Here is a 13610-nt window from a genome sequence, read left to right as displayed (position 1 = left end):
AGAATTGAGGACAGTCTTGGAGACCTCTGGAACAACATTAACCATACCAACATTCGAATCATAGGGGTCCCAGAAGAAGAAGAGAAAAAAAAAGGGTCTGAGAAAATATTTGAAGAGATTATAGTTGAAAACTTCCCTAACATGGGAAAGGAAATAGTCACCCAAGTCCAGGAAACACAGAGTCCCATACAGGATAAAACCTAGGAAAAACACACCAAGACACATATTAGTCAAACTAATAAAAATTAAATTCAAAGAAAGAATATTAAAAGCAGCAGGGTAAAACAAAAAACAACATACAAAGGAATCCCCATAAGGTTATCAGCTGAATTTTCTGCAGGCCAGAAGGGAGTAGCAGGATATACTTAAAGTGATGAAAGAGAAAAACCTACAACCAAGATTACTCCAGCCAGCAAATATCTAATTCAGATTCGATGGAGAAATCAAAAGCTTTTCAGACAAGCAAAAGCTAAGAGAATCCAGCACCACTAAACCAGCTTTACAAAAAATGTTAAAGAAATTTCTCTAGACAGGAAACACAAGACAACAAAAAGACCCACAAAAACAAACCCAAAACAATTAAGAAAATTGTAATAGGAACATACATATCAATAATAACCTTGAATGTAAATGGATTAAATGCCCCAACCAAAAGACACAGACTGGCTGAATGGATACAAAAGCAAGACCCATATATATGCTGTCTACAAGAGACCCACTTCAGACCTAGGGACACATACAGACTGAAAGTGAAGTCATGGAAAAAGATATTCCATTCAAATGTAAATCAAAAGAAAGCTGAAATAGAAATACTCATGTCGGATAAAATAAACTTTAAAATAAAGTCTGTTACAAGAGATTAAGAGGGATACTACATAACGATGAAAGGATCAATCCAAGAAGAAGATATAACAATTATAAATGTTTATGCAACCAACATAGGAGCACCTCAATACCTAAGGAAAATGCTAACAACCATGAAAGGAGAAATCTACAGTAACACAATAATAGTAGGGAACTTGAACACACCACTTACACCAATGGACAGATCATCCAAACAGAAAATAAATAAGGAAACTCAAGCTTTAAATGACGCAATAGGCGAGATAGATTTAATTGATATTCATAGATCATTCCACCCAAAAGTGGCAGAATATACTTTCTTCTCATGTGCACAGGGAACATTCTCCAGGATAGATCACATCTTGGGTCACAAATCAAGCCTTAGCAAATTTAAGAAAATTGAAATCCTATCAAGCATGTTTTCTGACCACAATGCTATGAGACTGGAAATCAATTACAGGAAAAAAAAAACTGTAAAAAACACAAATACATGGAGGCTAAACAGTGTGCGACTAAATAACCAAGAGATCACTGAAGAAATAAAAAAAGAAATTAGAAAAATACTTAGAAACAAATGACAACAAAAACACAACGACCCAAAACCTATGGTACGCAGCAAAAGCTGTTCTAAGAGGGAAGTTTATACCAATTCAATCTCACCTCAACAAACAAGAAAAATCTCAAAAAAACAATTGAACCCTACATATAAAACAACTAGAGAAAGAAGAACAAAGAAAACCCAAAATCAGTAGAAGGAAAGAAATAATAAAAATCACAGAAGAAATATATAGAAATGAAGAAAACAGTAGCAAAGATCAATAAAACTAAAAGCTAGTTCTTTGAGAAGATAAACAAAATTGATAAACTCTTAGCCAGACTCATCAAGAAAAAAAGAGAGAGGACACAAATCAATTAAATTAGAAATGAAAAAGGAGAAATCACAACTGACACCACAGAAATACAAAGGATTATAAGAGACTACTACAAACAACTATATGCCAATAAAATGGACAACCACGAAGAAATGGACAAATTCTTGGAAAGGTACGACCTTCCAAGACTCAACCAGGAAGAATTAGAAGACATAAACAGACCTACCACAAGTAATGAAATTGCAATCATAATTAAAAATCTTCCAACAAACGAAAGTCCAGACCAGACAGCTTCACAGGTGAATTCTATCAAACATTTAGAGAAGAGCTAACACCAATCTTTCTCAAACTCTTCCAAAAAATTGCAGAGGGAGAAACACTCCCAAATTCATTCTATAAAGCCACCACCACCCTGATACCAAAACCATACCAACATATCATAAAAAAAGAAAATCATAGACCAATATCACTGATGAACATAGATGCAAAAATCCTGAACAAAATACTAGCAAACCAGGATTAAGTGGGATTTGTTCCAGGGATGCAAGGATTCTTCAATATATGCAAATCAATCAATGCGATACACCACATTAACACATTAAGGAATAAAACCCATATGATCATCTCAATAGATGCAGAAAAAGCTTTTGACAAAATTCAACACCTACTTATGATAAAAACTCTCCAGAAAATGGGCATAGAGGGAACCTACCTCAACATAATAAAGGCCATATATGACAAACCCACAGCAAGCATCATACTCAAGAGTGAAAAACTGAAAGCATTTTCACTAAGATCAGGACCAAGACAAGGATGTCCACTCTTGCCACTCTTATTCAACATAGTTTTGGAAGTCCTAACCATGGCAATCATAGAAGAAAAAGAAATAAAAGGAATACAAATTGGAAAACAAGACATAAAGCTGTCACTGTTTGCAGATAATATGATACTATACATAGAAAATCCTAAAGATGCCACCAGAAAAGTACGAGAACTAACCATTGAATTTAAGAAGGTTGTAGGATACAAAATTAATGCAGTGAAATCTCTGCCATTCCTTTACACCAAAAACGAAAAATCAGAAAGAGAAATTAAAGAAACAATCCCATTTACCATTGCAACAAAAAGAATAAAATACCTAGGAATAAACCTGTCTAAGGAGGCAAAGACTTGTACTCAGAAAACTATAAAACACTGATGAAAGAAATCAAAGATGGCATAAACAGATGGAGAAATATACCATGTTCTTGGATTGGAAGAATCAATTTTGTGAAAATGACTCTACTACCCAAAGCAATCTACAGATTCAATGCAATCCCTATCAAACTAACAATGGCATTCTTCACAGAATTAGAACAAAAAATTTTACAATTCGTATGGAAACACAAAAGACCCCGAATAGCCAAAGCAATCTTCAGAAAGAAAAAAAGGAGTTGGTGGAATTAGGCTCCCTGACTTCCAAGTATACCACAAAGCTACAGTAATCAAGACAGTATGGGACTGGCACGAAAACAGACATATAGATCAATGGTACAGGATAGAAAGCCCAGAAATAAACCCACGCACATATGGTCACCTAATTTACCACAGAGGAGGCAAGAATATACAGTGGAGAAAAGACAGCCTCTTCAATAAGTGGTGCTGGGAAAACTGGAAGCTATATGTAAAAGAATGAAATTAGAACACTACCTAACACTATACACAAAAGTAAACTCCAAATGGATTAAAGACCTAAATGTAAGTCCAGACACTATACAACTGTTAGAGGAAAACATAGGAAAAACACCCTTTGACATAAACCACAGCAAGATCTTTTTTGACCCATCTCCCAGAGTAACGGAAATAAAAACAAAAATAAACAAATGGGATTTAATTAAGTTTAAAAGCTATTGCACAGCAAAGGAAACCATAAACAAGACAAAAAAAAACCCTCAGAATGGGAGAAAATATTTGGAAATGAAACAACAGATAAAAGATTAATCTCCAAAATATACAAACAGCTTATGGAGCTCAATATCAAAAAAAAAAAAAAAAAAAACGCATAAAATCCAATTTAAAAATGGGCAGAAGACCTAAATAGACATTTCACCAAAGAAGACATACAGATGGCCAAGAGGCACATGAAAAGATGCTCAACATCCTTAATTATTAGAGAAATGCAAATCAAAACTACAATGAGGTACACCTCACACCAGTCAGAATGACCATCATCAAAATATCTACAAACAATAAATTCTGGAAAAGGTGTGGTGAAAAGGGAACCCTCCTGCACTGTTGGTGGGTATGTAAATTGATACATCCACTATGGAGAACAGTATGGAGGTTCCTTAAAAAACTAATAATAGAACTACCATATGACCCAACAATCCTGCTACTGGGCATATACCCTGAGAAAACCATAATTCAAAAAGAGGCATGTATCACAATGTTCATTGCAGCTCTATTTACAATAGCCAGGACATGGAAGCAACCTAAGTGTCCATCGACAGATGAATGGATAAGGAAGATGTGACACATATATACAATGGAATATTACTCAGCCATAAAAAGAAACGAAATTGAGTTTTTTGTAATGAGGTGGATGGACATAGAGTCTGTTATACAGAGTGAAGTAAATCAGAAGGAGAAAAATACCATATGCTAACACATATATATGGAATGTAAAAAGGAGAAAAAATGGTACTGATAAACCTACTTGCAGGGCAGGAATAAAAATGTAGACATAGAGAATGGACTTGAGGACACGGGGTGGGAGGGGAAAGCTGGGGCGAAGTGAGAGTAGCATGGACATATATACACTACTGAATGTAAAATAGTTAGCTAGTGGGAAGCAGCAGCATAGCACAGTGAGATTGGCTCGGTGCTCTGCGATGACCTAGAGGGGTGGGATAGGGAGGGTGGGAGGGAGGCTCAAGGGGGAGGGGACATGGGGACATGTGTATGCATATGGCTGATTCACTATGTTGTACAACAGAAACTAACACAGTATTGTGAAGCAATTATACTCCAATAAAGATCTATTAAAAAAGAAAGAAAAAGATATTATGTGACAGGATAGAGAGGTAAGAATGGGTGAAAAATTATCCCTGTTGAATTTAAGTGTTTAAAATACACTCATATCTTCCAGATATTATACAAATGTCACCACAGTGAACGTGCACTTTGCCTTTTTCTGCTCACAAATAATCTTAGATTTTGTCTGCTCCTTTCTCCAAGTTTCCCTTCTTCTCTCACAAGGACAGGGTGGAGGTCCCTCTCATATTTGTGGAGTCTGGGATCTAAGCACCGGACCAAGGTTCTCTAGCTGACCTCAGCCTCTGTGCACTTCTCTGAGAAGAGAACAGAGAGAACATGGTCAGCACTTCACTGGGCTTCACTGCCCTCGATCTCTTGTTGAAAATGGCCAGTGGTCACTCAAACCCAACACTGGTTATCAATATAGACAACAGCGAACTGAGGATGGAAAGCATGGTCATGAAGCTCACACCCCTGAGACACAATCAACCCCACACCCAAATCCATAGTCTCTGGCTTCCATCCACTCTGTAACCTGATTTCTGTCTCCATCTGTGACAAAGGATGGGGAGGGCTAAATCCTTAGACCAGGGGTGTGCCTGGGACCTACAACGATGGCTGAGATGAAGACGAAGGTTCTGTGGGCAGCTCTTTACAGGAACCTTCAGAAATCCAAACCTAGCATTAAATTTTGTTATATTCAGATATGATTGATAACGTTGTACAAGTGGAAAGAGATTTATTATATACACAGAAATAAGACCGTGTGACATTGGTGACGGGATAGATACAGATCAGTGTAACAGATGATGTGTGCCTTTGGATAAGCCTAGCTTTAATTTGATAAGACATATTATGTACAGAACATAAAACAGAATATACTTATTTATACACACATTTTAAAATGTTGGAAATGTGAAAGATTCATTTAATAAAATTAACAGAAAATGCTGATTGCAGGAATATAATTAAAACATGTATATCTTAACTATTAGGTGAAACAAGCATTTACTACAAAATAAAAGTAAAATAAGCCACAATCATAAAACTCAACATCATGAAACACATGTCTCTGATTTGGAGATAGTGGGTCAGTTAAAAGTAATGTCATAAATGCTCAAATTAAATGAAATGGAAGTTTGAGACAGATTGTCATTTATTATGGAATTATATTTGTAGCATGTTGATATCAAAATACCAATTTATATAATTTTATGATTATAAAATTTGGCAATGCTAGATATATTTAATGTGTTTATTTGGATTTCAAAAAGGGTCTGGAGATAACTATAATCATTTAAAATAGCTACTTGAATAATACAAGAAATTAAAATTATAATAAGCTACTCATCTTGTGTAGCTTTGTTCTAATGATCACGAAGTCGGTGCCATCCCATGACCTGATTCCAACGTCCCACACAGACCAAGTGTCCTACTGGGAGTGACAGGCTGAGTGAATCCAAATGCCGCAGCTGGCCCAGGTGAGACTAATTCAGCGTTTCTCCACTTATAAGGACAGGGATGCCCCACATGCAAATTTTCCTCCATTCTCTAGGGTAAAATTGACCCTTGGGCTGTGGGAGCTCACAGCGCTCCCCTCAGGCAGGGTTGAGGTCTCTGGGGAAGGCAGAGCTGTGGTCTAGAAGAAGATGAGGCTGTGGGGTCTTCTCCTCTGCCTGGTGACAGCTCCCCAAGGTAGGGTCTCAGGTGTCAGGCATAGGTCTGTGGGGATGGTTGTAACTGCAGGTGACTGACAGGGACTGATTCTCCTTGTTCCCAGGTGTCCTGTCCGAGGTGCAGCTGCAGCAGTGGGGCCCAGGACTGCTGAAGCCCTCACAGACCCTCACCCTCCCCTGTGCTGTCTATGGTTCCTCCATCACCAGTGGTTACTACTGCTGGAACTGGATCCGCCAGCCCACAGGGAAGGGACTAGAGTGGATGGGAAACATATGTAATGATGGGACCACTTACTACAGCCCATCGCTCAAGAGCCGCATCTCCATCTCCAGAGACACGTCCAAGAACCAGTTCTCCCTGCAGCTGAGCTCTGTGACCACCGAGGACACAGCTGTGTATTACTGTGCAAGAGACACAGTGAGAGGAATTCAGTGTGAGCCCAGACACAAACCTCCCTGCATGGAGACAGTAGGGGGGCTGCAGGGGGAGCTCAGGACACACCAGGGGACGCTCAGGAGCCATGGAGCACAGGGTCAGCCCCAGGAGCAGGTGCTGAGGATGTATAAACACTCTGGTGTTTCCTGTTCCTTCACAGCAAAATCTTACACAGAAATTCCTGTTTTCTGCATTTGTAACCCCCTGGTCTCTCTGACTTTACGATGGACAATGTAGAACAAGAATTAAACTCACTCATTTAATGTAATGGTGAAAAGCGCATAACATTATATTCACCATCTTAACCATTTTGAACTATACTGTCCAGTGGCCCTTGATATATTCACACGTTTCTGTTATTCTCACCACTGACTAGTTGCAAAACAGTTTCTTCACTTTACAAAAAACCTCCTATTTTACATGTGGTCCCTTCCAGCTTCTCCCTCCCCAAGGACTCTTGAATCCACTCCTGTACCTTCCGTCTCTACAGATTTGTCTCTTTGGGATATTTCATGTAAATAAAGTGATATAGTATGTGTCTTCTTGTGCTGCTTCTTTCAATTAGCATAATTTTTCAAGGTTATCCCTGATATAATATGTATCAGTATTCTATTCCTTTTTACGGATGAATAGTGTTTATTTTATGAATATACCGCATTTGTTTATCCATTCATCAGTTGAACTCCATTAGTGTTTGTCCACTTTTAGGCTATTGTGAATACTGCTGCTATGGACAGTTGTAAATTTCTGTTTGAACGTCTGTTTTTAACTCTCTTTGGCATATTCTATGGAATAGAATTTTTAGATCATATATTAATTTTGTTTTTAACTTTTTGAAGAACTGAAAAGCGATTTTCCACAGCACCTGAACTATTTTTATTCCAACCAGCAGTCTACAAAATTTCCTATTTCTTCACATCCAGGACAACACTTGTTAATTTTCTTCAAAAAAAAAGAGTCATTCTAGTGGCTGTGAAGTGGTATCTCATAAGTTTTTTTTCTTAATTTACTTTTCCCTAATGACTACTAAAATTGTTGATCTTTCCATATACTTGTGAGACATTTATTTTTCTTCTCAGATGAAATTTCTGTATTCTATCTTGACTGTTTTTAATTGAATTTTTCATCTTTTTATTATCGAATGGTAAGACTTCTTTGCACAGCCCTGAATATTAGACCATTGAAGGAGGCAGCCTCTGTGCATCAGGGACCTTTAGCTCTGCCCACACTTCACCAAAGGTTCCAACAACCAGGCGTCACCCCTTTCCCCACAGCCTATAGTAGATTTGGTCGTGGAGACGAGGAGACCTGTTGAATCACTCATCTCTGCACCAGAGAAGCACTAGCACCAGTGAAAACCTAGGGTTTGTAGGAACAACAACAGGAAGGAAACCCCTGGGACGCACAGAGTGGGGGGAAGACCAGGGAGATGAGACCAGTAGAGAGGGAATCCATCACTTCTGTGTGAGAAGACCTGGCTTCTCTCCTGGTCTATGCTTGTGTGATGGACAGGGATCCACAGAACCAGGTCTGAGAAATGCAGGATGCTGCAGACCACTGTAATGATTTCAGACAGCATCCTCAGTGTGGAGTTGTGCTTCAAAACCTGAAAATAGAACTCATATTGGAGCCAGAGCCATTAGCAGGTAGGTCAAGATTGCAGTCTGCATCAGACTGGGGTGATATCAGCCAAAGAAGCAAAGAAAGGAAAACCAGCATTCTCCAGGAGAATTGACATGAAGCAGAGTCAATAACACAGATTTGACAAGGGTCAGGTTTAGAAAGAAATCACTCATAGTATAGTAAATAAAATTAAAAAAACAAAATAAAATAATTAAAGTTCTCAATTTGACAATTCAAGTACAAACCAAATTTATTTTGCAGAGCAGAAGTTGGTTTATATGTTTCTTTGATTTCATTTTGATGAGTTCTCATTAATGGATTTTTTCTTTTATTGATTCTGCCCCTAATGTTGCCTCAAAGAAGTATTCCCAAGACCTATGTAATGAAGAATTTCTGGAATGTTATATTCAGATCTTATGTAATCTCACAGTTTATATTGAAATCTATGATCCAGTCAGTTAATTTTTATACAAAATGTGAGGTCAGGGTTCACGTTATTTTTATTATTTTTTGGTCTGTGGGTGTCAGTTGCTCTGTCACTTCAAAAGAGAAGCTGATGTGATCAACAACAAATTTATCATATTATATATTATATTATGATATACAAATCAATAATGTAATTAAAGATTGATCTAATTAAAATCAATATTTGATGCTTTCATATCTACAAACAGAGTTCTCCAGATGAGTTCACAGTTAAGCCTCCAGAGGGCCATCTGGAGACATAAATCTCATGCTCCCAAGTATATCATCAGCCACCCTGGGCAGATAGGCTTTCTCCTATCCAGGGCTTGGAAATCTGGAGGAAATGAAGGCTCCTCATGCAGACACACTGTCACTGTGGTTCCTCCAATAAGGGGTGTCCACTCTTCCCCGTAGATGTTGAGAAACTTCATCAATGGAGCACTAAGTGGATTGTGAAGCCTTTGTGGTCCATGGTGTGGTCAGCTGAGTAATGACCTCAAGATGTCCACCCCCTAATCCCCTGAACCTATGAGGTTATACAGCAAAGAGCTCGCAGGTGTGTATGCATGCTACAAGGATTCCCCTTCTACCAATTCCCAATGACATGTTCCTTATTTTCTTGAGTTGTACCTGCAGCACATTGAACATTCCTATTTCTAACAAACTCCTGTTTATTACTATTTAAGTATTTTCTAAGATGTTAAAGCATGTCTATATCATTCTCTGTTCTTTCTTCTGAGCTTTCACTGGCAGAGTCTTTAAAATCCATATTTCTAGTAACACTGTGTTCGTGAACATTTGGGCTTGTTCTAACATGTGCCTCAAAACGGGTCCAGTACCTTCCCATTGCCCAATTCCAAAGCCACTTCCAGGTTTTTGGATATTCCTTATAGAAGCACACCACTCTTGATACCAAATCCTGTTCTAGTCCTTTGGCTGTTGTAGAAAATGCACATGAATTTGGTGACCTAAAACGACCACATTTATTCTCTTTCAGCTCTGGAGGTTGGAAGTCCCTCCAGGGTTTGCTCCCCCTGCCAGGATAATCCAAGATACACTTCCCATGTCAAGACCTTAATTTACCCACATTTACAAAGTCACTGTACCGTATAAGGGAACCCTCATAGCTTCCAGGATCAGGACCTAGACTACTTCAGGTACATTATTCAACCTGCCACACCCTGGGAAGGCCTGGAACGTGTGGCTCTGACTAGACTTTTCCAGGCAGTGAAGGAGGAGGATTTGGGTGGGATCCTTTCTCATAGAGCCCCCACCTGCACTTTCAGGTCTGTGATGGTGCTGGGAGGTTTCACCTGGATATTGGAGACTTCACTTCTCTCCCGAGAGCCCACTGCTCAGGACACTCCCTTAGTCCTTACCACAGAGCCTCAGCTCTCATAAAACTACAGAGTGAGTGTGAACCACACTTTCTGAGCACATTATTGTAGAAAAATAATCTAGATTTCATAAGTATTGTATTCCCCATATAAAATTTTGCTTCTGTCATCCTTTTATTTCTATTATTTGTTACTTCATAAAACCAAAGATTTCAATAACTGATGGAGAAATGGGTAAATGAGGAAGTCCATGGGACCCATATACACCTGTGTGACACACTCCCTAACACCAACAAGCACCTCTTTGCCAACCATTCTGGAACAAGTCTTAAACAACGTCAGTTTCCATAGTTCTGAAATGAGCACTTACCTAAGTGGGAGCCCCTCTGTCAACTAAGGATGTCTGGAACATTCACTACACATTCTGCTAACATCCTGAAACCACCAGTTACTGCATTTTGAGTGACACGGTGATGAGGATGGTAAGACTTTCAACGTACTTCACTAAAGCAGCCGAGTAAGACATAATGGGGCCTTCCCCAGGCAGTCCACCCCCATGTCCTCCCCCTCCCTCTTGTCTGTAGAAAAAACTTAGTGAAATAATACATTGAATCAAAAAAGTGAGAAAATGCAGAAAGAAAAGAAAACAGTCCAGCAAGACAAAATAATGAGTTTAGCCATTAAACTATGTAAAGGACATTTAGTTCCTCCTCAAGGGCTACAGATAATATTCTGAGCCATGTGTTGTTTTTTTTTTAACATCTTTATTGGAGTATAATTCCTTTACAATGGGGTGTTAGTTTCTGCTTTATAACAAAGTGAATCAGTTATACATATACTTATATCCCCATATCTCTTCCCTCTTGCGTCTGCCTCCCTCCCACCCTCCCTATCCCACCCCACTAGGTGGTCACAAAGCACCGAGCTGATCTCCCTGTGCTATGCGGCTGCTTCCCACGAGCTATCTATTTTACATTTGGTAGTGTATATATGTCCATGCTACTCTCTCACTTCGTCCCAGCTTACCCTTCCCCCTCCCCGTATCTTCAAGTCCATTCTCTAGTAGGTCTGTGTCTTTATTTCCGTCTTGCCCCTAGGTTCTTCATGACCATTTTTTTGTTTGTTTTTTAGATTCCATATATATATGTGTTAGCATACTGTATTTGTTTTTCTCTTTCTGACTTACTTCACGCTGTATGACAGACTCTAGATCTATCCACCTCACTACAAATAACTCAGTTTCATTTCTTTTTATGGCAGAATAATATTCCATTCTTTATATGTGCCACATCTTCTTTATCATTCATCTGTTGATGGACACTTAGGTTGCTTCCATGTCCTGGCTATTGTAAATAGAGTTGCAATGAACATTGTGGTGCATGACTCTTTTTGAATTATGGTTTTCTCAGGGTATATGTCCAGTAGTCGGATTGTTGGGTTGTATGGTAGTTCTATTTTTAGTTTTTTGAGGAACCTCCATACTGTTCTCCATAGTGGCTGTATCAATTTACATTCCCACCAACAGTGCAAGAGGGTTCCGTTTTCTCCACACCCTCTCCAGCATTTATTGTTCATAGCTTTTTTGATGATGGCCGTTCTGACTGGTGTGAGATGATATCTCATTGTAGTTTTGACTTGCATTTCTCTAATGATTAATGATGTTGAGCATTCTTTCATGTGTTTGTTGGCAATCTGTATATCTTCTTTAGTGAAATGTCTATTTAGGTCTTCTGCCCATTTTTGGATTGGGTTGTTTGTTTCTTTAATATTGAGCTGCATGGGTTGCTTGTAAATTTTGGAGATTAATCCTTTGTCAGTTGCTTCATTTGCAAATATTTTCTCCCATTCTGAGGGTTGTCTTTTCATCCTGTTTATGGTTTCCTTTGCTGTGCAAAAGCTTTTAAGTTTCATTAGGTCCCATTTGTTTGTTTTTGTTTTTATTTCCATTTCTCTAGGAGGTGGGTCAAAAAGGATCTTGCTGTGATTTATGTCACAGAGTGTTCTACCTATGTATTCCTCTAAGAGTTTTATAGTGTCTGACCTTACATTTAGGTTTTTAATCCGTTTTGAGTATGGTGTTAGGGAGTGTTCTCATTTCATTCTTTTACATGTAGCTGTCCAGTTTTGCCAGCACCACTTATTGAAGAGGCTGTCTTTTCTCCACTGTATATTCTTGCCTCCTTTATCAAAGATAAGGTGACCATATGTGTGTGGGTTTATCTCCGGGTTTTCTATCCTGTTCCATTGATCTATATTTCTGTTTTTGTGCCAGTACCATACTGTCTTGATTACTCTAGCTTTGTAGTATAGTCTGAAGTCTGAGAGCCTGATTAATGCACAGAAATCTCTTGCATTCCTATACACTAATGATGAAAAATCTGAAAGTGAAATTAAGAAAACACACCCATTTACCATTGCAAAAAAAAGAATAAAATATCTAGGAATAAACCTACCTAGGGAGACAAAAGACCTGTATGCAGAAAACTATAAGACACTGATGAAAGAAATTAAAGATGATACCAACAGATGGAGAGATATACCAAGTTCTTGGATTGGAAGAATCAAAATTGTGAAAATGACTATACTACCCAAAGCAATCTACAGATTCAATGTGATCCCTATCAAATTACCAATGGCATTTTTTATGGAACTAGAACAAATCATCTTAAAATTTGTATGGAGACACAAAAGACCCCGAATAGCCAAAGCAGTCTTGAGGGAAAAAAACGGAGCTGGAGGAATCAGACTCCCTGACTTCAGACTATACTACAAAGCTACAGTAATCAAGACAATATGGTACTGGCACAAAAACAGAAGCATAGATCAATGGAACAAGATAGAAAGCCCAGAGATAAACCCACACACCTATGGTCAACTAATCTATGACAAAGGAGGCAAAGATATACAATGGAGAAAAGACAGTCTCTTCAATAAGTGGTGCTGGGAAAACTGGACAGCTACATGTAAAAGAATGAAATTAGAATACTCCCTAACACCATACACAAGAATAAACTCAAAATGGATTAGGGACCTAAATATAAGACTGGACACTATAAAACTCTTAGAGGAAAACATAGGAAGAACACTCTTGGACATAAATCACAGCAAGATCTTTTTTGATCCACCTCCTAGAGTAATGGAAATCAAAACAAAAATAAACAAATGGGACCTAATGAAACATCAAAGCTTTTGCACAGCAAAGGAAACCATAAACAAGACAAAAAGACAACCCTCAGAATGGGAGAAAATATTTGCAAATGAAGCAACTGACAAAGGATTAATCTCCAAAATTTACAAGCAACCCATGCAGCTCAATATTAAAGAAACAAAAAACCCAATCCAA

The 13610-nt window shown here is 38.3% G+C and overlaps 1 protein-coding gene across 1 annotated transcript in view; it reads left to right on the top strand.

Annotated features, from left to right (window-relative positions):
* The first annotated feature begins 6370 nt into the window (after positions 1–6370).
* LOC118905421 (putative V-set and immunoglobulin domain-containing-like protein IGHV4OR15-8) overlaps positions 6371–13610 on the top strand; it is a 29637-nt gene continuing 22397 nt past the window's right edge. Inside the window, exons 1-2 of the mRNA XM_036872080.1 lie at positions 6371–6425; positions 6511–6840. Coding sequence (XP_036727975.1) covers positions 6380–6425; positions 6511–6840 — 376 coding nt within the window. The 5' untranslated portion in view covers positions 6371–6379. The remainder of the gene's footprint in view (positions 6426–6510; positions 6841–13610) is intronic.

This window comes from Balaenoptera musculus, chromosome 12 (assembly GCF_009873245.2).
Source record: "Balaenoptera musculus isolate JJ_BM4_2016_0621 chromosome 12, mBalMus1.pri.v3, whole genome shotgun sequence".
NCBI classification, from domain to species: Eukaryota; Metazoa; Chordata; class Mammalia; order Artiodactyla; family Balaenopteridae; genus Balaenoptera; species Balaenoptera musculus.
Note: the sequence above shows the minus strand (reverse complement) of the source record. Positions and strands in the feature narration are given on the sequence as shown.